At 39.7% G+C, this 22,312-nt stretch overlaps 1 protein-coding gene across 1 annotated transcript in view; it reads left to right on the top strand.

Moving 5' to 3' along the window:
• Positions 1-6,852: 6,852 nt before the first annotated feature.
• Positions 6,853-22,312, top strand: part of LOC130885311 (zinc finger protein 431-like) — a 33,264-nt gene continuing 17,804 nt past the window's right edge. Inside the window, exon 1 of the mRNA XM_057786804.1 lies at positions 6,853-7,303. Coding sequence (XP_057642787.1) covers positions 7,268-7,303 — 36 coding nt within the window. The 5' untranslated portion in view covers positions 6,853-7,267. The remainder of the gene's footprint in view (positions 7,304-22,312) is intronic.

Here is a 22,312-nt window from a genome sequence, read left to right as displayed (position 1 = left end):
AAAGAATGGGCAGAGGAGATCACTTCCTAAATAAAACACCAGTCTTACAGACACTGGGTGTAACAATAAATAAGTGGGACTTCCTGAAAGTGAGAAACTTCTCTAAAACAAAGGACACAGTCAATAATATAAGAAGGTCTTTTACTGAATGGAAAAATATCTTCACAAACCCCACAACAGACAGAAGACTGATCTCCAAAATACATAAACAAATCAAGAAATTAAACATCAAAATACCAAATAACCCAATTTAAAAGGGGATACAGATATAAACAGAGAATATTAAACAGGAAACTCTCAAATGGCCAAAAGATATTTAAGGAAATGTTCAACATCCTTAGCCATCAGAAAAGTGATAATCAAAACAACTCTGATATACCTTGTTACATCAGTCAGAATTGCCAAGATCAAAACACCAATGATAGCTTGTGCTGGAGAGAATGAGAAGTAAATGAACACTCATCCATTTTTTGTGGTGTAGTGGGGAGCTGCGGGCTGTGTTCCTGCCGCCCCAGCTCCTGGTCGCCTGGCTAGCTCATGCCCCGAAATAACAACACACAAACTGTATTCTTTTAAACATTGCTTGGCCCATTAGCTCTAGCCCTTACTGGCTAATTCTCATATCCCGATCAACCCATCTCTAATAATCTGTGTAGCACCAGTCTTACCAGGAAAGATTCAGCATGTCTGACCTGGTGGCTTGCTTCACTGCGTCTGGCTCTGAGAGGAGCTGCCCTGCATCTGAGCTCACTTCCTCTTCCTCCCAGTATTCTGTTCTGTTTACTCCACCCACCTATGTTCTAACCTATGAGGGCCAAGCAGTTTCTTTATTATTTAACCAATGACCTTCCTCCATCATTGTGGAAATCCAAACTTGTGCCAACCATTCTGTAAATCAGTATGGTAGTTTCCTCGAATATGGGAAATCAACCTACATTAAGACACAGCAATACCACTCATGGACATACACCCAAAGGATGCTCAATCATACCTCTAGGACATCTGTCCAGCTATGTTCATAGCAGCATTATCTGCAATATTCAGAACTTGGGAACAACCTATATGTCCCTCAACTGAAGAATGAATATAGAAAATGTGGTACATTTGTACAATGGAGTACTACACTGTGGGAAAAAAAAACAAACACTGACATCTTGAAATTTGCATGCAAATGGATGGAACTAAAAAAAAAAACGATCCTGAATAAGGTAACCTAGAGCCAGAAAGATGAGGATGGTATGTACTCACTCATAAGTGAATATTAGCCATAAACAAAAGATAATGACCTATAGTCCACAACCCCAGAGAAGCTAAATAACAAGAATAACCCATGCTGAGCGGTGGTGGCATACGCCTTTAATCCCAGCACTCAAGATGCAGAGTCAGGCAGATCTCTGAGTTTGAGGCCAAGCTTGTCTACAAGAGCTAGTTTCAGGACAGGTTCCAAAGCTACAGAGATACCCTGTCTTGAAAAACATAAAAAAGAATAACCCTAAGAGAAATATATAGGTGCCCTGGAAGACGAAATAGACAAAATCTTCCGAGAAAATTGAGAGCATGGGGGTAGGGTGACAAGGGAGGGTAGAAGGAGAGGAGGAGGTAAAAAGAGAACTTGAGGGAACAGAATAGTAGAGATGGGGGAAAGACTGAGACAGAGAGCAAGGAAAGGTATATTTTTGTGAGGGAGCAATTATGGGGCTAGCAAGAAACCTGGCACTAGAGAAGTTCCCAGGAATCCATAAAGATGATTCCAGCTAATAACCTAAGCAATAGTTGTGAGAGTTCCTGAACTGGCCCTGCCCTGTAGTCAGGTTGATTCTTATCTTAAATATCATCCTAGAACCTTTATCCAACAACTGATGGAAAGAGAGGCAGATATTCACAGCAGAGCATTGGACTCCCAAAGTCCTGTCAAAGAGTGGGAGTAGTGAAAAAATGTGCAAACGAGACAAGACCATGATGGGGATACCCACTGAAACACCTTACCTGAGTAAATGGGTACCAACCAGCTCCAACTTTCCAGGGAAGGAGCTAGCATAAGACCAAATTAGTCTGTCTGAATGTTGGTAACAGTTGTATGGCTGGTGCAGACTGTGGTACCACTGGCAGTGGGACCAGAATTTATCCCTACTGCTTGTACTGGCTTTTTGCAACCCATTCCCTTCTAAGGGATACCTTGCTCAATTTAGATATAGTGGGGAGGGCTTCTGCCCTTCATCAAAGCAATGTGCTACACTTTGTTGACTCCCCATGGAAAGCCTTACCCTCACTAATGAGTGAAAGGGGCTGGGTTGGGGGAAAAGGTAGAGGGAATGGGAAAAGGGAAGGGAGTGAGTACTGAGATTGGTATGTAAAACGAGGAAATATAGTTTTTTAAAAAACACAAAATAAAAATGCTCCTGGTCAGAAAATGATTACAAATACACAATAAAGGCAGATTCAGACAAAAATAACTTTCTGAACTGGACACAGTGTGTTTTAAAAGATGTACATAGATGGGAGATAGATGAAAATGAGAATAGAAAAAACCAAACCAAGTAATACAAAAGACTACAGAGAGTCATAGATTTAGGTTGTAAAGAAAAATAAGTAACATAAAGATGGAATACACATAGAGAGTCTAGGTTATGTATGTTTTGTGTTTTCCTTTTTTTTTTTCCTGCGGAGATACATTTCATTCTGGGGTTAAGCTTAACAAACATAAGCTTAACAAACATAAAAATATTTTGACTTCCAAATTTGAGTTTAAGGATATGTTACTTTGGAAAAGAGGTTCTGCTTTTGTTTCCACAGAAGATGAAAACCTGTGAATTTGTTCCAACCTAATGTGATTTGATGGAGTAAGATCCACTGAAAGGTCTCCCTGAACAGTAAAAATACTTTGGCCAAGCAACAACAGGAAGCAGTTTGGAGAAAACAATACTAAAATTCCCAAAGTGGTTGTTTATAAATGTTTGTTTTCATTTAAAGAGGATTGATTATAAGTGATAAATGGTCATAGTTAATTTCTAAAAGACAAAGAAAATATAAGGAGTACATGGCATAGAGATGAATACCTTGCATTGCTATGGATCTTGGACTATTGATGTTATTAAATTGTTTATGTGTTTTTTACTTTTGTTTTATATATTATGTTTACATAGCTAATTTGAAAATATAAAGTATTAATTAAAAATTATAGATAAAGAGAAAGTCATCTATAATAATCAAGGTTTTAGTTAGGTTTTCTGGGTATATAGAGATACACTTCAGTTTGATGAATAATCTTCATCTTCAAAGATGTACATAAAATGGTATCTAAAAAGTTTTAAGAACTTAGACTTTTCTTGATACCCCTCTAGAATGTTAAATCAAAAAGGAATTTTATCATAAAAACATGAAATGTAACACTAATTTGTCCCTATTCTCATTTCCAGGTTGATGCCTTTAATAAATAGTAATTTCTTTCTAGGTACCATTAAGCTAATTATGCTAAAATCTCATTATCATTCCCTGGATCATATTCATTTCAAGGTTTTGAGATGATGTACTATGCAGGAACAAGGAATTTTCAAAGGGCATATGGGAGTCTTAAAACTAAATTTAAAATAAAATTAAAAAGTGTGGAATTATATCCTCATTCACCATATATGCATTATATTTTAAATTTAATTGTTTTTAAATGTAGATATCTGTGAGAAATCTGCCAAGGATAGATTTTGGACACCATATAATTTGCTGAAGTGTTATGGAAGAATTCTTGTGCTTGATTATGGAAGGATCCCAAATCTACTTCGATATGGGGAGAAGGCATGTTTGTGGTTTTCACAGAATGAAATGAAGCTCACAGATGCAGTATGTGGAGCTGAGATATTCTGATCCTAAAATTGCCAATGATAATTCAGAAAAGTCAGAGTGAGACATATTTGGCCTATGGTCCTGGTACACTGATCTTGCTGTTTGGGAAAAAAAGAAATTGTGGTCACAGTCAAGGATATATGATTTTTAAATTGATCTGCCACTGCAGAGTTCCTAATTGCTCAAAACAAATTTTTATGTTTGGCATGACAGAAATTCCTTTATTTTGCAAAGAATATTGCCTTGGTGGGATTTCTTGGAGTATTTCCAATACTAATAATGGTGTATGATAAGCAATTTACATATTATAATAAGTTATTGCTTCCTCAAGGTAATTGGGTAGATGATACTACACACCCCTCAGTGATTTTCTCCATGCACGAAGGAATTGCTTGAGTTTAATAGGACTTTGTAATGGAAATGATGTACCAACATTACCCAATTGAAGTACAACATCACAAGGACATCACAGTACATTCTTGACTGGTCAATATTTTCAGGCTCCACCTTGATAATAATTCTTTTTGTCTCGGTGGCTCTACTTTTGTCTTCACCAGCCGCCATTCCAGACTCCACTGTACCTTTTCTGCTTCCAGTAGTTGAAGCTGAATCATCAGGTGCCTGGTTGGCCGTCTTCTCTGTATTTGTTTGTGCAGAAAATGTTTTGGATGAATCCTTTTCACCAAGTTACACTTTGATGTTACTATCTTTGCCATCTCTAATATCTACTATTTCGTGGTAAGCTCTCGCAGTACTGTGGTATGAATGTCTGTTAGTGCAGGTCAGCACATGCTCATCTAGTAACTTTTCACAGCTGAAGTCAAATCCACAAATATCACATTATGATAAAACTCTGCCCATGTTCTTTTGGAGTAGATTATTTAGACATAGAACTTCATTTACACACATCAAATATTGGCTCAGAAAATTAGCTTAATGTGTGGCTCAGAAAAATGATATAACTGTAGAGATTCTTAGTTTGGCTCTCTATTATGTGGTGTATGTACCATCGAACTGGGATCTGCACACCACCTGCTGGCTTCAATGCCATTCCTAGCCATGGTGTCTTCATACATCCTCACTCCAAAGATCATCTTGCTGTTCTGTTTTTTTGAAGCAGAAGACTAGCCCTTTGAACTAGAACAATCTGCGTCCTGTAAGTCTTCCAAGCAGTCAGGAACATGGTACAGCTGAAAGTAGTTCATTGTCACTTTGAATTGCTCAAAACTGGAATGAGCAGTCATAATCTTTCTTAAACACATGAACGACAAAATGAGATCAAGACACTGAGAGCTTATTTTCATGTTGCTGCGATTCAGCTGTGCAGTACTGTTCTGATGGTTCATGAAGAACATTCTAAAACAGGAGCTACAGGCAGCCAAGACCGCTTTGTGTGCCTGGAAATAAATGTCATCGATAGCAATGCAGCAGTCGCAGAGAAAACCCCATTCTTTCTGGTTGTTGAGCTGCTGTGGCCGGGCTTCGCCATCTTCTAGTAATCAGACCTGCTCCTGACAGCGTCCAGAGTTGGAAAAATACCTTGTCAAGCCCTGCGATCACGTACGTGGACGGGAGACTCAAGTGGAGAGGCAGCTAGGGGCAGATGCTGAGTTCAGACCCATGCCTGCATGCTCCAGCCACAAGGGCTTCTGATTGCCACCCAATTGACTCACCGCCTCTCCCAGAACTTCTACTTGTAAAAGCCCACCACTGGAGGCGAAAAGCAGTTTCTTTTCAGGACTCGGGGGTGAAAGAACAAAAAATCTCGTCCACAGAAAAATCCCTAAACTCCAAAGAAGTACCACTTTTGAACCGTGCTGAGGAGAGGGGGTGGGAAAGAGCGAAGCAGAAATAGGCGTGGCCCAGCAGCCTCCTCCCACGACCACGCCCACGTCTGCGGCCTCAGGCTCCCGGAAGTTCCCTTCCGACCGACTGCTCAGCAACAGCAGGAAGTTACCTAGGCGTGCTCCTGGCCTGTCAATCAACCGCGGCATCCCGCCTCCACCTTCTCGACTCGTTTCCAAAATAAAGGGACAGATAAGTAATTTGGGAAATCGTCTGGAGAGGGGATTCGTCCTGGATACGGGGAGGCCACGGGCTGCACAGTCCACGCCAGGCCTTCGGCCGGGCCTGGGTTAAAGTTGCGCAAATCTCCCCGACGACTGGCATCTATCTACTCACCCGGGCCGTGGGGCGAGCGGCGGGCAAGCGGAGGCGAGGGGTTGGCCTGTGCGCAGACACCCCGGCTGTGCCAGGGACAGCGCTGCAACAAAGGACTTCTGCTGCTGCACAGCCGTTCCTGTCGCAAGGCACTTAGCCGGAGCGCTTACATGGCGACTCCGAGTCTGCCCACCAGTGCGCGGCGGCGTCCACCAGCCTTCCCCACCGTCTCGCCCGCCCAACCACTCCGTGCCTGGCGGCTAGAAGCTCCTGGGGTCGCCTGTTGATAGCAACAACTTTCTGACGCTGGCACTGCCTGCAACGGCGCGGGCGCCCAGGCGGCGACTGGAGCAGCACTCCCGCCCATCTACCCTGGGTCGCCTTGGCGCTCCTCAGCTGGACGCCACTGGGATCCTCCTGACTCCTCAGGGCTGGATGCTGCTCTCTCCGTGCTCAGAGATCAGATCCCTGCCCCTCAGGGCCCCGCATTGGACCCGCCGCCATGCTCCACCCTGGACACTCTGGGGACGCTGACACCCTTGTACCCTCTGCTTGCAGCTCGCCTGGTCATGGTCTCCTTTTCCTCGCGCCCCTCTGCCCCTCCTTGCGGGAGCCTTTGGCCTGTGGCCTGAGTCACTTCCCCTGCCACGCCCCGCCAGGCCCACCTCCTGCCCTGGCCCCCTCCTTGCAAGGCCACCTGCCCCGTGCCCCCACCAAGACATCTTGTTGAAATCTGGTTCCTGCTTTTCTTTCTTGATTTTCTAAAGTACACGTGACAACCAGAAAAAAAAAGCACCTTTAGTTCATCTTCAGCATGAAACCACAGAACAAATATCCCCCTTTTGTGTCCTTAAATCTCTGTTGGACATCCTTCCACAAGTGTGACAAGGAATTACTCTATTCACAAAGTATAGTGGGCTGTGCAAAATGGTTAGCCACCTAGAGTCCAGAAGGAAGGAAGGAGAAGTGCCTACAGTAAGATAGTAGGATCTGCTATTGGATCCAATGGCAAGTGCTATTGAAATGCACATCTCTGCTGATTTAGAAAAGGTCTTTGCCTGGTTTATAAAGCAGGGTGCTGTGTCTTTAAGAACAGGCTAACCCTATGGGAGGTGCACTTGTCACTCAGGTATTACTAGCCAATCAGGCCCTCCAGGTAACTTGTCAGTCAGAAGTGGTGGCAGGGCCTTTCCTGGTTCCGGCTTGGCAGTGAAGTGAAAGTGGAGCTAGTCCTGTGTGCTGTTCAACTGAAAATCCTCCAGGAAACTGCATGGAGCGCTTGGGAAAGCAAGGAAACCGCGACGTGGTGAGTGAGGGGCTGCTGTCCCTGGACTGGGAGGAGCAGATGGTGAGGTGCGGGAATCAGTGAGGTGGTTCCTCTCCAGTTATGCTTGAGAAACTGCAGCCAGATTCCCAACCTTTCAAGTTCAGTGCGGTGCCTGCAACTCCCTGAATTGGGCAGGCCTCTGAATAACTTTGCACTGTGGGCTGAATCTGCTCAGGGCATTGGGAGCAGGGAGCTGTGTGGAGAAACCTCTTTCTAGGCAACATCATACTTTTGGTGCGTTCATGGAAAGCAGGTTGCCAAACTCATGGAGGTCTAGTTTCTCTAATATCTTCTAGATGTTCAGCACTGTGCATTTTACCTTCATGTGTGAGATCCATTTACTGTTAATTTTGTGGAGGTTATAAAATCTTCTATATGTTAGGTAGCCCCCCACTTCTATGCCGTGGTGTAGAAGAGTAGAGTTGCTAATGTAAAGGATTTACCAATGCTTAGACAATATTAAGTCTCAAAAAGTAGAATTTAACACAAGTAGGACTGTCTCTAAAACAAATAAAATTATACGTGTATGCTTGTTGGGCCTCATGAGGCCTGGACTTGAGGCCCAGTGTAATTTCCTGAGCCTAACTTGAGTTGGCCTGTGGCCTAGTGTAACTTCCTGAGCCTATCTAGAGTTTGAAGACCTAGTTACCTTTAACGTGGCATAGTATTATTGGCCCTCGTTTCTTACTCCTCCTTGGCCCATTCCAGGCTTCTCCCCCACCATCACAACCCATACAAGTCCCTGCTTGATACAAATAAAGAAATTTCTGCTTTGACACACTCCCGACTCAGTGGGTGTGTTTCTCCTTGGTGGCCACGTGGGGAGGATGGTTGAGTTTTGACTATCATTTCTTTCAGTCCCACAGAGAGTCTGGTAGTTCCCGCTCTGCCCCAGCTCTTTCTGCTGGAGAACCCTGTAGATTGGTGGCCAGGGTAAGGAAGTTCTATTCTGTCAGGAGCTCTTTCTGCCAGAGAACAGGGCATGTGATGACTAGGCCTGTTAGAGATAAGAATACTAAATGTTGAATAAACAGGATTTTTCAGACATTTGGCTCCAAACCTTTACAAAGAAGCCTTCCCTGGTTTACAACCAGACCATCTGCATACCAAAGAACAGGCCTATAACAAGCTGCTCAAGGGGGCATAACAGGGTCACAACCAACCTTAAGGCTTGATGTGCCATTCAAGTTTCATTTTCTTTTAGAGAAAAGCGTAGTTCTGCCTGATGGATAATATGACACCAGGTGACAGCTGTTTGAAAAATAAAACACTGTTGTGTTAAGGACTGGTCTGATCTACTAAGGATTTTATTTAGGCTCTCCAGCAGGGAGAAGGACCTTCTTGGGAGAGAGAATACCAGCCTGGGGCCTAGGCTTTGGAAGCTTCCCTATGGTCTTGGTGTATTGACAGTTGAACATGGCTCCTTTGGTAAACACCTTGGGTCAGGGCCTTTGTGGAAGTGTTGCTATAGATCCTGAAAACCCCTCAGAGCTATGGTTGTCAATCCCAAGGCCTTTTGATTTTAGTAATGATCATTTAAGACCCCATATTCCCCTTGTGTAACATTGTTTTATTAGCCTCCCCTTGAATTTGTATTAAGTGTGAGAGTTTCTACTGGCTTCATTGAAGTCTTTCATTTCTTTCCATTTCCCCCAGGAAGTTGGATACAGGATTGTATTCTTCTTAAGAAACTTACTTGGCATGGAACTTAGCATGTGCAAGAAATCCCCACCCTAGCTTTTATCTTTTCTTTTTATTTTCTTTTTGGTTTTTGGAGACAGGGTTTTTCTGTGGCTTTGGAGCCTGTCCTGGAACTAGCTCTTATAGGCCAGGCTGGCATCAAACTCACAGAGATCCACCTGCTTCTGCCTCCCGAGTGCAGAGATTAGATGCGTGTACCAACACTGCCTGGCTTTTTTTTTTTTTTTTTTTTTCCTTCCTTCCTTCCTTCCTTCCTTCCTTCCTTCCTTCCTTCCTTCCTTCCTTCCTTCCTTTCTCTTTTTTCTTTTCAAGACAGGGTTTCTCTGTAGCTTTAGAACATGTCCTGGAACTAGCTCTTGTAGACCATGCTGGCTTCAAAACCCAGAGATCTGCCTGCTTTTGCTTACAGAGTGCTGGGATTAAAGGCCTGTGCCACCACTGCTCAATTGCTTTTATCTTCTCTACCTTCTACTTGTCCTATCTTCCTCATCCCCTGTGACCTTCACCATAGGACCCTGTCACTGTTTCATGTCACGGGTATACTTAAGAAAGTGTTCTGGGAATATCTTTGCTATCTAACCCACCCATCTGCCTGAGTGGCTAGACCTACAAATTGCCTATCTCTTTTGAAATGTTGAAAGTCTAACATGGAGCATGAATACAAAAGACATGTAAGGATGATAGCACATGTGGAATGTAATCTCAGTTGGCTCCTCTTTGAGTATTAGGCAGAGATGGATGTGTACCATCATCAGAGAGATTTTTCTTTGTTAATCCCCTTTGTGTGAAGTGATTTATCAAAGGGAAGGCATATGAATTCTATAAGTGTTGTATTCCATCCTCTTGGAAAACTGTGTTTGAGACAAGCTCTCTTAGGTTGACTTCAGTGGCCTTGATTACAGTCTGTTGCACTAGAAAATGGCCATGTTGTCCTCTATATTACACCTTCAAAATTCTTAAATTGCATGACTATACCATCTCAGTTTTAAAATAATCTCTTTGAGTCATTTAGTCAACTATCCAGTGCAGTCACAGGAAAAGGACCCACATATGGAACATTGCTTCTGTCTTCTGACCAAAATAGGAGGAAGAATTTTTTTCTGTACATTGCAGGGGAAACAGGGTAGGCAACCAGCTCCTGGAGTCACCATTATGATAAAGGACTTGACTGTGCTCAGGGAGTTTCTGTAATTTCCCAGCATGTTTTAATTCATGTCATATGAATGAACACAGATCAGTGTGGGTGTACAGTTTGGTGAGGTTATCTTGATCCAATGAATACAGAAGGTGTAATTAAGCAGAGATCCTATGCAGATATTTTAGTTCTGCTTGACACAGTTATGTGAGCTCAGAAGTTTGAGAAACAGTCTATTGATTTTAACTCTATGTGTCAGCTTACAGATCTCAGCAGACAACTTGTACATATGGGGAAAATCAGATTATCTCTTATTAATGACATTCCCTCTTCTAGGGAAAGGCCTACTGTTTTTCAGAGTCAGTATACCTATGCTTTTTAATCTTAAAAATACAATATTTTTTATAATTTTAAAAATCACTTATTGTTATCAATTTTAAATACTTTCTTTAAATGGATTCCTGCCTTTATCTCTCTCTTCTCCAATGTTTCTAGGTCATTAATACCTTCAATCCTTTTGTCTCAATTGATGTTAATTATTGATTTCTGTGTAAAGCAATATGTTATATAGTTTAGGTTTGCCTCATATTTTGTAATTGAGAATTGCTTTGAACACCTAACCTTGCCTCTTCTGCCCAATGCTGGGAAGACAGTTCTGCAAACTCCTTCTAAAGTGGGCCTTCACTAGGCAATGAAAAGAAAAATTAGACCAGTTCATGTGTGACTTCCAGTCTCTCTGTATTTCTTGAGGGGACTTATTTATGAAGAGGGACATGTGCTCTAATTGAGTCACTGAAAACTTGAATCTTGCTGAAGCTGGTCAGTAAGATTGTAGAAAAGGAGAGGAAGGTAGGAGGGTGAGAGCTTTCTTGCTTCAACAGTAGTTGAGATTAGCAATGTGGAATTAGGTAGTCAATTTGAGATGCTTCATAAATGTCCTGATTGGCCATTTCTTATTGTTCACAGACACGTGCAATCAAAAATCTGTATAAAGGACTGACCTGATCATGAAACCAATTGTTACAGTTACAGTAGTTCAACCAAAATAGAAGATCTGGGTAAAATGTTGTGACCCTGCCTAACAAGTCTGTTATTTTTCTTGTTTAAGATGTGCATCTTTAGAGAATAGATCTGAGAACTCTTTGATATGCTCTAATCTCTAGTCTGGACCACATGGCTATAAAGTCTGTTTCAACATTTCAAAATTAATTTTGAGATTATAACTCCATCATATCCACATTCTCTTTTCTGCCTCCAAGCTTACCATGACCCCTTATACTTTTCTAATTCATAATCTCCTTTTCTTTAACAAGAGTTGACTGTGACTTGTGTTTTTTAGCAGGATTTTCCAGGTATGAGGCAGTGGGTTGGCTAAACTAGACATTGCATGTGTAATGGAATGTGCACACAAAGAACCATGTGATTAGGATGAGGATCAGGATGTGCTGACAAGAGTAGAAGGTAAGGTACTCTCTATTGCACTGGAAGGTCAGAGCTAGAAGAATGTGTTGCCTGAGTCATTTGATCTTGGGTCACCCAGTAGGGGAGCAGCTAGCATTCTGAGGCACATCTGGGAGGCTCTAACCAATGAGGGACTTTGGGGCATCTGAGCAATCAGGATTACTAGTGACATGTAGTTTTCTGGTTCTTTCTGGAATTCCCCTCTGCTTTTTGCTGTAGTGAGTTGTAAGGAAGACAACAAGCTGTGCCTTGGTGAGTTTGGCATGTTCAGAGCAGGTCTGCTGTACTGTCATTTCTGCTGGGAACTGGATGGACCAAGAGCCAGACTGATTATGTGTGGCCATGTGGTGACTTGGACAATGGCCCTTGTCTTGTGAGCCTCCCTGTGTATGGATTTCCTTGGAAGTGGGAAACTCTGCAACCCAGGAATGGGACGATATGATGCTTGTAGTAACTCTGTCCAGTGTGCACACATGAGCATTGCTTTTTGTGTGCAGAGGGAAGACATATTGGAAATCTGAAGGTCTGGTTTATAGAAGTTCTGAATATGGCATTCCACTCTTAGGTTTGTCTCATAAATGATAGAAGTAGTTTAGAAACTGTTAGAATGGTTGTGATGGGATCACCTTTCAGGAACACATGACTAGAATACTGTTAACTTTCTCTTTCCACCAGCCACAGTGGTGTGATTCAGCGAAGTTTAGTTCCACAGGACAAAAGGAGTTTCTGATCTGCACAGGTTTTTTTCAGGTGTGCATGGTACTGAGCTGGTAGATAGGTCAGAATTCAAATCTTGTACCATAATCCTTGTGGCGTGAAGTAGATTTTAAATTATTCTTCTATGTTGTTTTGGAATTGGGCATTAGTGGGGGGGGAGGAACTGATTTTCCTTAAACCACAAGGAGGTATACAGGGTGGCAGAACCTTAGCAAGTAATCACCTTCATTTGCAGAGAGAACGCTAGAGCATGGGGTTTTTGTTTCTGGAAGAAATGTTACTAGATGGACAGAGGAAAAAAAATTAAAGGTCATTGTGAGCTAATTTTGTGAAAGCTGTGAAGTCTGTATTTATTTAATTTCCATACTGATAGGATCAAAGATAGATTGGTAACATTGGTCAAAATCACACTTTTCCTTCCCAAGTATTCTTTGGTCTTCTGATTAAAAATTGACAATATTTTCATGCCTTTGTTCTTGGCTTTTTCTCTGTACTCCCTTTATTCTTTCATAAATGTTGTATATATTTTTAATTGTTGTATCTATGTGGTAAATATAGAAGTCATATTAATCTGTGTACTGCTTTCTCATAATTCCATTAGCATTCTGAGTGTTTCCACTGTGAATGTAACTTTGGAATCAACTTCCCTGTTATTAACTGTTGGGCATTGTTATTTTATTGAATTCATTTTATGGTGCAAATTTACCATACACAGCATCTTAATTTTATTGTGTCATGTTCCCAAGGATCATTTATTCACTTCTTTATTTATTTAGGCTGTCTTGTTCTTGTTGTTGTTACTCCGTCAAAGACTTTTTGTTTATTGGACAAAAGGTATTATGGGTCTTGGTATGTGACTTAGCACATATTCTTTTTTGGGCCTGACCTGAGTTCTATTGCCTACACTCAAATTGTGAAGCTTTGAACTTTTACTATTCCAGATCCAGGGGATCTGAAATCCCTTTTTGTATGTCACTCATAAATATATATATGGAAAACATTCTCGCACATGTATAAAGATGTGAAAAAATAACAAACTTGTTTTCAAAAGTGTTTGTGACTTATAAAGAAATTGGGTAAAACAAGTTGCCTTTGGTGTACACTGCTTCTTTAAAAATCTGTTGTCTTGCATTTTGTTTTAAACAGTTTGATGCTGACTTACAGGACTGTCATTCATCATAGGAAACAAAATGGTGTCAAATGATGATCCTAACAGACATGCTTTTCTTTTTCATAAGAGCCTGAGATCCTTTAGTAGTCAAAACTATTTTCTACAAAGTTATAACTTGAGAAGGCTTCAAGTGAATCTCTCCTATTTTGGTGGAACAGCCCTGCTTGCCCAACCCATTTTCTTCAGTTTGGTAAAAGAGAGAATTGGAGTGTATAGGATGAGTGCTGTTAGTGATTCCTTGGAGTTTGATTTTGATTAGAATCTTGTAGTTCTTGTTTAAAGGACCTCAAAATATATTTGTTCGTTTAGTATTAATTAAACAAAATATATTAGTATTTTGTTTTATTAGTGATGCCATCTCTGTTGTTGATTTTATTTATTGTTGTCTAATTATATTGTTCATTTTCTGGAATATGATGATCCCTTCACCAATTTTGTATTTAGGAAATTTCTTATGAGTTCCTAAGTTTTGTTGGTTTGGGAAGTTTCTGAATAGAGATAGTTTTCTCTTTTTGGTCTTAGATAATTGTCTCTTCCCATTATCTGTCATATCTGTGCTTTATAGTTGCTGCTATCTTCATGTATGTGTTTTTGCTTCTAAAGTGATTGATATGATTAGGAAATTGGCTTTGGATCTTTAAAGCCTTTTTTTTTTTCTTTTTCGAGACAGGGTTTCTCTGTGGTTTTGGAGCCTGTCCTGGAACTAGCTCTGTAGACCAGGCTGGTCTCGAACTCACAGAGATCCGCCTGCCTCTGCCTCCCAAGTGCTGGGATTAAAGGCATGCGCCACCACTGCCCGGCCTTTAAAGCCTTTTGATATATTATTATCACTTTTTCCTAATTAACCTCTGCTTTCAACATGACAATGCCTAGATTCATCTGAGCGTACAACAACTGAGAGGGTGCCTAGATCACAATATGTGGTTAACTGAAAGATGGGAGTGTTGAGAGTAATGATAGACACTGATGGTCAAGGTCATAGGATTGTAGTGGGCAATAGGCTCTACAGGAAACCATGGAGTTGGGCTGGTCTATCTTTTGAGAGATGTTGTCAAAGGTTTTTCAGGTGAGTGTCCATGACTTCTGGGCAGAATATGCCTTCCAGTTCCTGAAACACTGATGCATTCCCTCAGGTAGCGAAACATTCAGGCTAATATGTGTTTCTGTATATGATTGCTTAGTAGTCAAGGAATTGTAGAAGTTTAATAGGACCATTGATCTTACACATTAGTTTTTTGTACCCTGTATGACTTGCAAACTTTTTTTTATCTTGGCAACTAAACACTATATTTATTCTGAAAATTTTCATTATCTTCTGTTTCTTATTAAGAATAAAAAATCTAATTGCTCTCCATAAAATAGTCATAGCATCCTCTTACTGTGGTGACTTCAGTCCAAGCCTGAGATTACTCCGGGCTCTATCAATTGATTGGTATGTAAGCACAGTTGCTTAGAAGACATCATGAAAAATTTAGCGAGGGGTCATTTCTGTGATATTTTGGCCCAAATTCCTTCTTATTCTCTCCATATCCCAAGAAAGTGTATAAGGCTGTATTAAAAAGTAACAGTCTGATTTTTTTTTTGACAAAATATTTCTTCTATTGGATGGTTATTACTGATGGATGATACATTTGCATCAAGAGGGAAAAGGAAACAAGGAGAAAGAAATGAAAAATGAAGTTGGACGTTTCTCTACTACCCACCAATTTCTGAGTAATCACTCAAAGGCTTAAATTAATTATAAATATTTGGCCAGTGTCTCAGACTATTATGGACTACTTCTGTCCTGTGGTTCCTGGCTTGTTACCTTACATCTTGCTTCTCTGGGAGCTCTAAGTGTCTCCATTAATCTGCCATCTTTCTCTCTGTATCTCTGTTTGTTTTTTCCACCTAGTTATATTCTGCCCTGCCATACACCAAAAGAGCTTTATTCATTAACCATAAAAAGCAATACATGATTACACTATATAGAAGAATACCCCACATCAAATAAGTCTGTATTTTGTTGAGAAAAAAATAACACTAGGTAGTTTCAGATGGCAATATAATGCTAAAAAAAATTCAGGGATTGTCAAGGATTTTTAGCTCCATTAAAAGGAATAATCTTGCTCTACATTTGGAGCCTATGAAGGTGCCCATCACTCTAAGTCCTTATTTCATGAAAGAGTACACAAAGTAATTCCTTGTCCCAGGAGCAACATCATACATAAACTGGACGAAATTTGGTCTAGCTTGGTAGCATCCATTATATTTTGGCAGGATAACATATGTTGTACTGATTCTGGAAACAGAAAAGATGTGAAATGTAAAGGTCATGGATTCTTCTGTGGTCAGTACATCACTGTTGTACCCATCTATGTTTGGCAAAGTCAGGGTCCCAGTGAAGATATTGTAAGAGTTCATTGCATGAAGCAATGGAGATGAAGCTGGGCTGCATTTGAAACCACAGGATATTGAGATACTCAGTCAATGAGACATCTGTCATGGTGAGCTGCATATGGGGAGTAGAACTTGCAAACGAGTAAAATATATGAGAACTTACAGGATGTTGTGTGATATGTTGGTCATATTTTGATTATAAAGCTTGTTTGGAGTCAGAAAGCAGAAATAGCTATTAGCTGACACAAAATACATAGAGGTTTACAATACTGTGGAAAGATAAGTGACATAAAGTATCAAGGTGGGGCTGTTAGAAAATGTTGACCTTTTGTGGATGGAGGAATGGAAGAGGTTTGAATCACACCGGTGACTACTCTGCTGCTTCTCTAATCTTTCAGGTTCTTTCACCTGATATCTGAATCCCTGTATTTTCTCGCTAAAGATTCATTATTTAACACTTCGTCTGGCACACTGAAAGACATGTTTAATAAGCAGCAAGGGGTAATTAAGATCCTCAGAGATTGATTTCACTGCAGCTTATTGACTTGAAATATTTCAAATTCTAATGAAAAGGAAATTACACCTAGGGGGAAATCTTGTGAAATATTGTTTGAAGATGTGTTACATTCAGTGATGCTGTGGAATATTTATTTAATGATGCAGGAATGTGTTGCATTCTTTTATGTTGCATTTATTTGACTCTGTGAAGCTGTGTAACTTTGCCTGCATAAACACTTGATTGGTCTAATAAAGATCTGGATGACCAATAGCTAAGGAGAAGGATATGTGAGGCTTCCAGGAAAAGAGAATAAATAGAAGGTAAAAGAGAGAAGAACTAAGGAGGAAGAAGAGGATAGGAGGACAGCAGGGACACACCTGCACAGCTGCACAGCCAGCCAGGAAGGAAGAAGTAAAGAAAAGTATTTATATTAGAGAAAGATGAAAGACCAGAGGTGAAATGTAGATGAGATAATTTAAGAAAAGCTGTATGGAAAGAAACCAAGTTCAGCCTGGGTATTCATAGATATGAATAAGTCCCTATTTGATTTATTTGGGAGCTGGGTGGTGAACCTCCAAAAGAGCAAAGAAGAAGAAAATAAAAACAGCTACAGAATGGAGCATCCCTTGGGCATGTGCCCCAAAACAGTTTAGTAGAATCCTGGGGGTAGATCTATTCCCAGTTTTCTGAGGAATTGCCATTTTGATTTTCACAATAGCTGTAAAAGTTTGTAAAAGTTATTCCCCATACAAGAACCAGAGTGATGTAATTGAAGTGTTGATCAACTCATGCCAGTCTAAAATTTAAGAATTTTTCAATGACTTGAAATTCTTAGGCCTGCTTGTATCCAAATACCCAAGTTGGCTCATAATCCCATGCTACTCCAGATTCAGAGAATTTGACTTCCTCTTCTCTAGTATGTCACTTGTATATACATGGAAGGCATTCTCTCTCAGATAAAGAAAATATTCCAAATGTGTAGATAGAATTGTTTTTCAAAAGTTCTTATGACTCATAAAGCACTTAGAGCAAAACACATTTCTTTATGTATATAACATAAATCATATACTGTTTCTTTTTTTTTTTTTTCGAGACAGGGTTTCTCTGTAGCTTTTGGTCATATACTGTTTCTTTAAAGTCTGCCATCTTGCATTAGGTTTGGAAAAGTTTTCATTTCCTCACTCTGCCACAGACTTACAGGCAATCATCTGTCACAGGAACAAAATGATGCCTAAGTGATCTTAACAAATGTTATTTTCTTCATTATAAGTGAATGACATTCTTTTGATGATCAAAACTATTTTGTACAAAGTTGAATCATCAGAAATCTTTCAGTGACTCTCCAGTTTTGTTGGAACAGCTCTCCTTGTCCATTCCATTTTCTGTTATTAGCAAAATTCACAACTGGAGTGCACAGAATGAATCCTGATTAGTACTTTCTTATGGTTTAATTTTTATTAGTATCTTGTTGTTCTTGTTTAAGTGACCATATGTTTGTAGGTCTGTCTTTGTGTATTGTTTTGTCAGTGATGTTATCTATGTTGCAGATTTTATTAATTATCATGTAAGTTTATTGATATTTATTGAGCTCTACATTTTTCTCTGCTCCCCTCCCCGCCTCTCTTCTCTCCTCTTCAATCATCCCCCAAGGTCCCCATGCTCCAAATTTACTCAGGAGATCTTGTCTTTTTCTACTTTCTACTTCCTGTGTAGATTATATCTATGTAAGTTTCTCTTAGTGTCCGCATTGTTGTCTAAGTTCTCTGGGATTGTGTTTTGTAGGTTGGCTTTCTTTGCTTTATGTTTAAAAACCACCCATGAGTGAGTACATGTGATATTTGTCTTTCTGTGTCTGGTTACCTCACTCAAAATAATGTTTCCTGCAAAATTCAAGCTGTCATTTTTTCTGCTGTATAGTACTTCATTGTGTAAATGTACCACATTTTTCTTATCCATTCCTTGATTGAGGGCCATTTAGGTTGTTCCCAGGTTCTGGCTATGACAAACAATGCTGCTATGAACATAGTTGAGCACATGTCCTTGTGGCACGATTGAGCATCCTTTGGATATATACTCAAAAGTGGTATTACTGGGTCTTGAAGGTTGTTTCCTAATTTTCTGAGAAATTTCCACACTGCACTCAAAGGGGTTGGTTGTACCAGCTTGCATTCCCACCAGCAATACAGATGTGTTCCCTTTCCCCCACAACTTGTCCAGCATAAGTTGTCATCAGTGATTTTGATCTTGGCCAATTTTATAGGTGTAAGATGGAATTTCAGAGTTGTTTTGATTTGCATTTCTCTGGTGACTAAGGATGTTGAATATTTCCTTAAGTGTCTTTCAGCCATTTTAGATTCCTCTGTTAGAGTTCTCTGTTTAGGTCTGTACTCCATTTTTTAATTGGATTATGTGATCTTTTGGTGTCCAATTTCTTGAGTTCTTTGTATATTTTGGAGATGAGACCTCTGTCTGATGTAGGGTTAGTGAAGATCTTTTCCCATACTGTAGGCTGTCGTTTTGTCTTGTTGACTGTGTCCTTTGCTTTACAGAAGCTTTTCAGTTTCAGGAGGTCCCATTTATTAATTGTTTCAGTGTCTGTGCTGCTGGGGTTATATTTAGGAAGTGGTTCCTTGTGCCAATGCATTCAAGTGTACTTCCACTTTCTCTTCTATGAGGTTCAGCGTGGCTGGCTTTATGTTGAGGTCTTTGATCCATTTGGACTTGAGTTTTGTGCATGGTGACAGATATGGGTTTATTTTCAGTTTTTTTCTATGTTTATATCCAGTTATGCCAGCACCACTTGTTAAATATGCTTTTTTTTCCTATTTGATATTTTTTTGCTTCTTTATCAAAGATGAGGTGTTCAAAGATGGGTGGATTGATATCTGCGTCTTCTATTAGTTTTCATTGGTCCTCCTGTCTGTTCTTATGCCAATACCAGGCTGTTTTCAGTACTGTAGCTCTGTAGTAGAGTTTGAAGTCAGGGATTGTGATGCCTCCAGAAGTTCTTTTATTGCACAGGATTCTTTTGACTATCCTGGGCTTTTTGCTTTTCCAAATGAAGTTGAATACCATTCTTTGAAGAATTTTCTTGGGATTTTGTTGGGCATTGCATTGAATCTGTAGATTGCTTTTGGTAAGATTTCCATTTTTACTATGTTAATTCTGCCTACCCAAGAATATGGAAGGTCTTTCCACTTTCTGGTGTCTTCTTCAATTTCTTTCTTCAAAGATTTAAAGTTCTTGTCATACAAGTCTTCCACTTGTTTGGTTAGAGTTACTCCAAGATATTTTATGCTATTTGTGGCTATTGTGAAGGGTGTTGATTCTTTGATTTCTTCCCCAGCCCTTTTATCATCTGTGTACAGGAGGGCAACTGATTTTTTTTTTCAGTTAATCTTGTATCCTGCTACATTGCTGAAAGTGTTTATGAGTTGTAGAAGTTCCTTGGTATATTTTATGGGATCACTTATGTAAACTATCATATCATCACAAACAGTGAGAGTATGAGTTCTTATTTTCCAAATTGTATCCCCTTGATCTCTATCTGGTGTCTTATTGCTCTAACTAGGACCTCAAGAACTATATTGAATAGATATGGAGAGAGTGGAAACCTTGTCTTGTTCCTGATTTCAGTGGAATTGCTGGGAGTTTCACTCCATTTAGTTTGATGTTGGCTTTTGGCTTACTGTATATTGCCTTAATTATGTTTATTTATGTTCTTTGTATCCTTGCTCTTTCCAGGATCTTTCTCATGAAGGGATGTTGTATTTTGTCAAAAGATTTTTCGGCATCTAATGAGATGATCGTGTGGCCTTTATTTTTTAGCTTGCTTATATGGTGGATTACGTTGACAGATTTTCACATGTTGAACCATCTGTGGGATGCAGCCAACTTGGTCATGGTAGATGATGGTTCTGATGTCTTATTGGATTCGATTTGCTATTATTTTATTTAGTATTTTTGCATCAATGTTCATGAGTGAGATTGCTCTGTAATTCTCTTTCTAATATTGTCTTTCTGTGGTTTGTGTATCAGGGTAATTGTAACCTCATAAAAAGAGTTTGGCAATGTTCCCTCTGTTTGTGTGGAATAATTTGAGGAAGATTGGTATTAATTCTTCTTTGAAAGTCTTGTAGAATTCTGAGCTGAAACCATCTGGTCCTGGGCTTTTTTTGCTTAAGAGACTTTTGATGGCTGTTTCTATTTCTTCAGTAGTTATAGGTCTGTTTAATTTGCTTATCTGGTCTTGATTCAATTTTGGTAAGTGATATATATCCAGGAAGTTGTCCATTTCCTTTAAGTTTTCCAATTTTGTGGAGTACAGGTTTTCAAAATAAGATCTGATGATCCTCTGTATTTTATCCATGTCTGTTATGTCCCCCTTTTCATTTCTGAATTTGTTATTTTGGGGATTCTCTCTCTGCCTTTTGATTCGTTTGGGTAAAGGTTTGTCTATTTTGTTGATTTTTCTCGAAGAACCAACTCTTCGTCTCATTGATTCTTTCTATTGTTTTCTTTGTTTCTATTTTGTTGATTTCAGTTCTCAAATTGATTATTTCCTGCCATCTAGTTCTCTTAGGTGAGTTTGCTTCTATTTGTTCTAAAGTTTTCAAATGTTCTCTTAATTTACTAGTGTGGGATTTTTTCCACCTTCTTGATGTAGGCATTTAGTGCTATGAACTTGCCTCTTAACACTGCTTTCATTGTGTCCCATAAATTTGGGTATGTTGTGTGGTCATTTTCATTGAATTTTAGGAAGTCTTTACTTTCCCCCTTTATTTCTTCCTTTATCCATTGATGATTCAGGTGAGCATTGTTTAATTTCCATGTGTTTGGGGGTTTTCTGGAATGAGTATTGCTGTGGACTTCTAGTTTTAAAGCGTGGTGATCTGATAAGGTACATTGAGTTATTCCAATTTTTTGGTATTTTTTGAAGTTTGTTTTGTTACCGGGTATATGGTCAATTTTTGAGAAGGTTCCATGAGGTGCTGAGGAGAAGGTATATTCTTTTCTGTTTGGATGGAATATTCTATAGATGTCTGTTAAGTCCATTTGAGTCATCACATCTGTTAGTTGTCTTATTTCTCTGTTCATTTTTTGTCTGACCTGTCCAGTGCTGAGAGGGGAGTGTTGAAGTCTCCCACTATTACTGTGTGGAGTTTAATATATGATTTAAGCTTTAGAAGTGTTTCTTTGACATATGAGGGTGCCCTTGTATTTGGGGCATAGATGTTCAGTATTGAAATTTCCTCTTGATGGATTTTTCCTGTGACTAATATGAAATGATCTTTTTTGTCTCTTTTGACTGATTTTAGCTTGAAGTCTATTTTGTTAGCTATTAGGATAGCTATACCCGCTTGTTTCTTAGGTCCATTTGGTTGGTATATTTTTTCCCAACCTTTTACTCTGAGACAATGTCTGTCTTTGAGGTTGAGATGTGTTTCTTGTATGCAGAAGAGGCATGGATTCTGTTTTCGTATCCAATCTGTTAGCCTGTGCCTTTTGATAGGTGAGTTGAGTCCTTTTACATTAAGGGATATTAATGATTAGTGGTTGCTATCTCCTGTTAATTTAGTTTTCATCATTGGTGATGTTAATTTGTGCATTTTTTCCCTTCGAGATTTGCTGTAATGAGATCATCGTCTGTGTTTTTGTTGGTGTAGCCATCTTCCTTGGGTTGGAGTTTTCCTTCTAGTATTTTGTATAGGGCTGGGTTTGTGGCTAGGTATTGGTGAAATCTAGATTTGTCATGGGATATCTTGTTTTGTCCTTCTATGGTGATTTTCAGTTTTGCTGGGTATAGTAGTCTGGGCTGGCGTCCGTGGTCTCTTAATGTCTGCACAGTGCTTGACCATGACCTTCTCCCTTTCATTGTCTCCACTGAGAAGTCAGGTGTAATTCTGATAGGTCTATTTTTATTTG

This window comes from Chionomys nivalis, chromosome 1 (assembly GCF_950005125.1).
Source record: "Chionomys nivalis chromosome 1, mChiNiv1.1, whole genome shotgun sequence".
NCBI classification, from domain to species: domain Eukaryota; kingdom Metazoa; phylum Chordata; class Mammalia; order Rodentia; family Cricetidae; genus Chionomys; species Chionomys nivalis.
The sequence above is the reverse complement of the archived record's forward strand: the minus strand, read 5'-3'. Positions and strand labels throughout refer to the sequence as shown.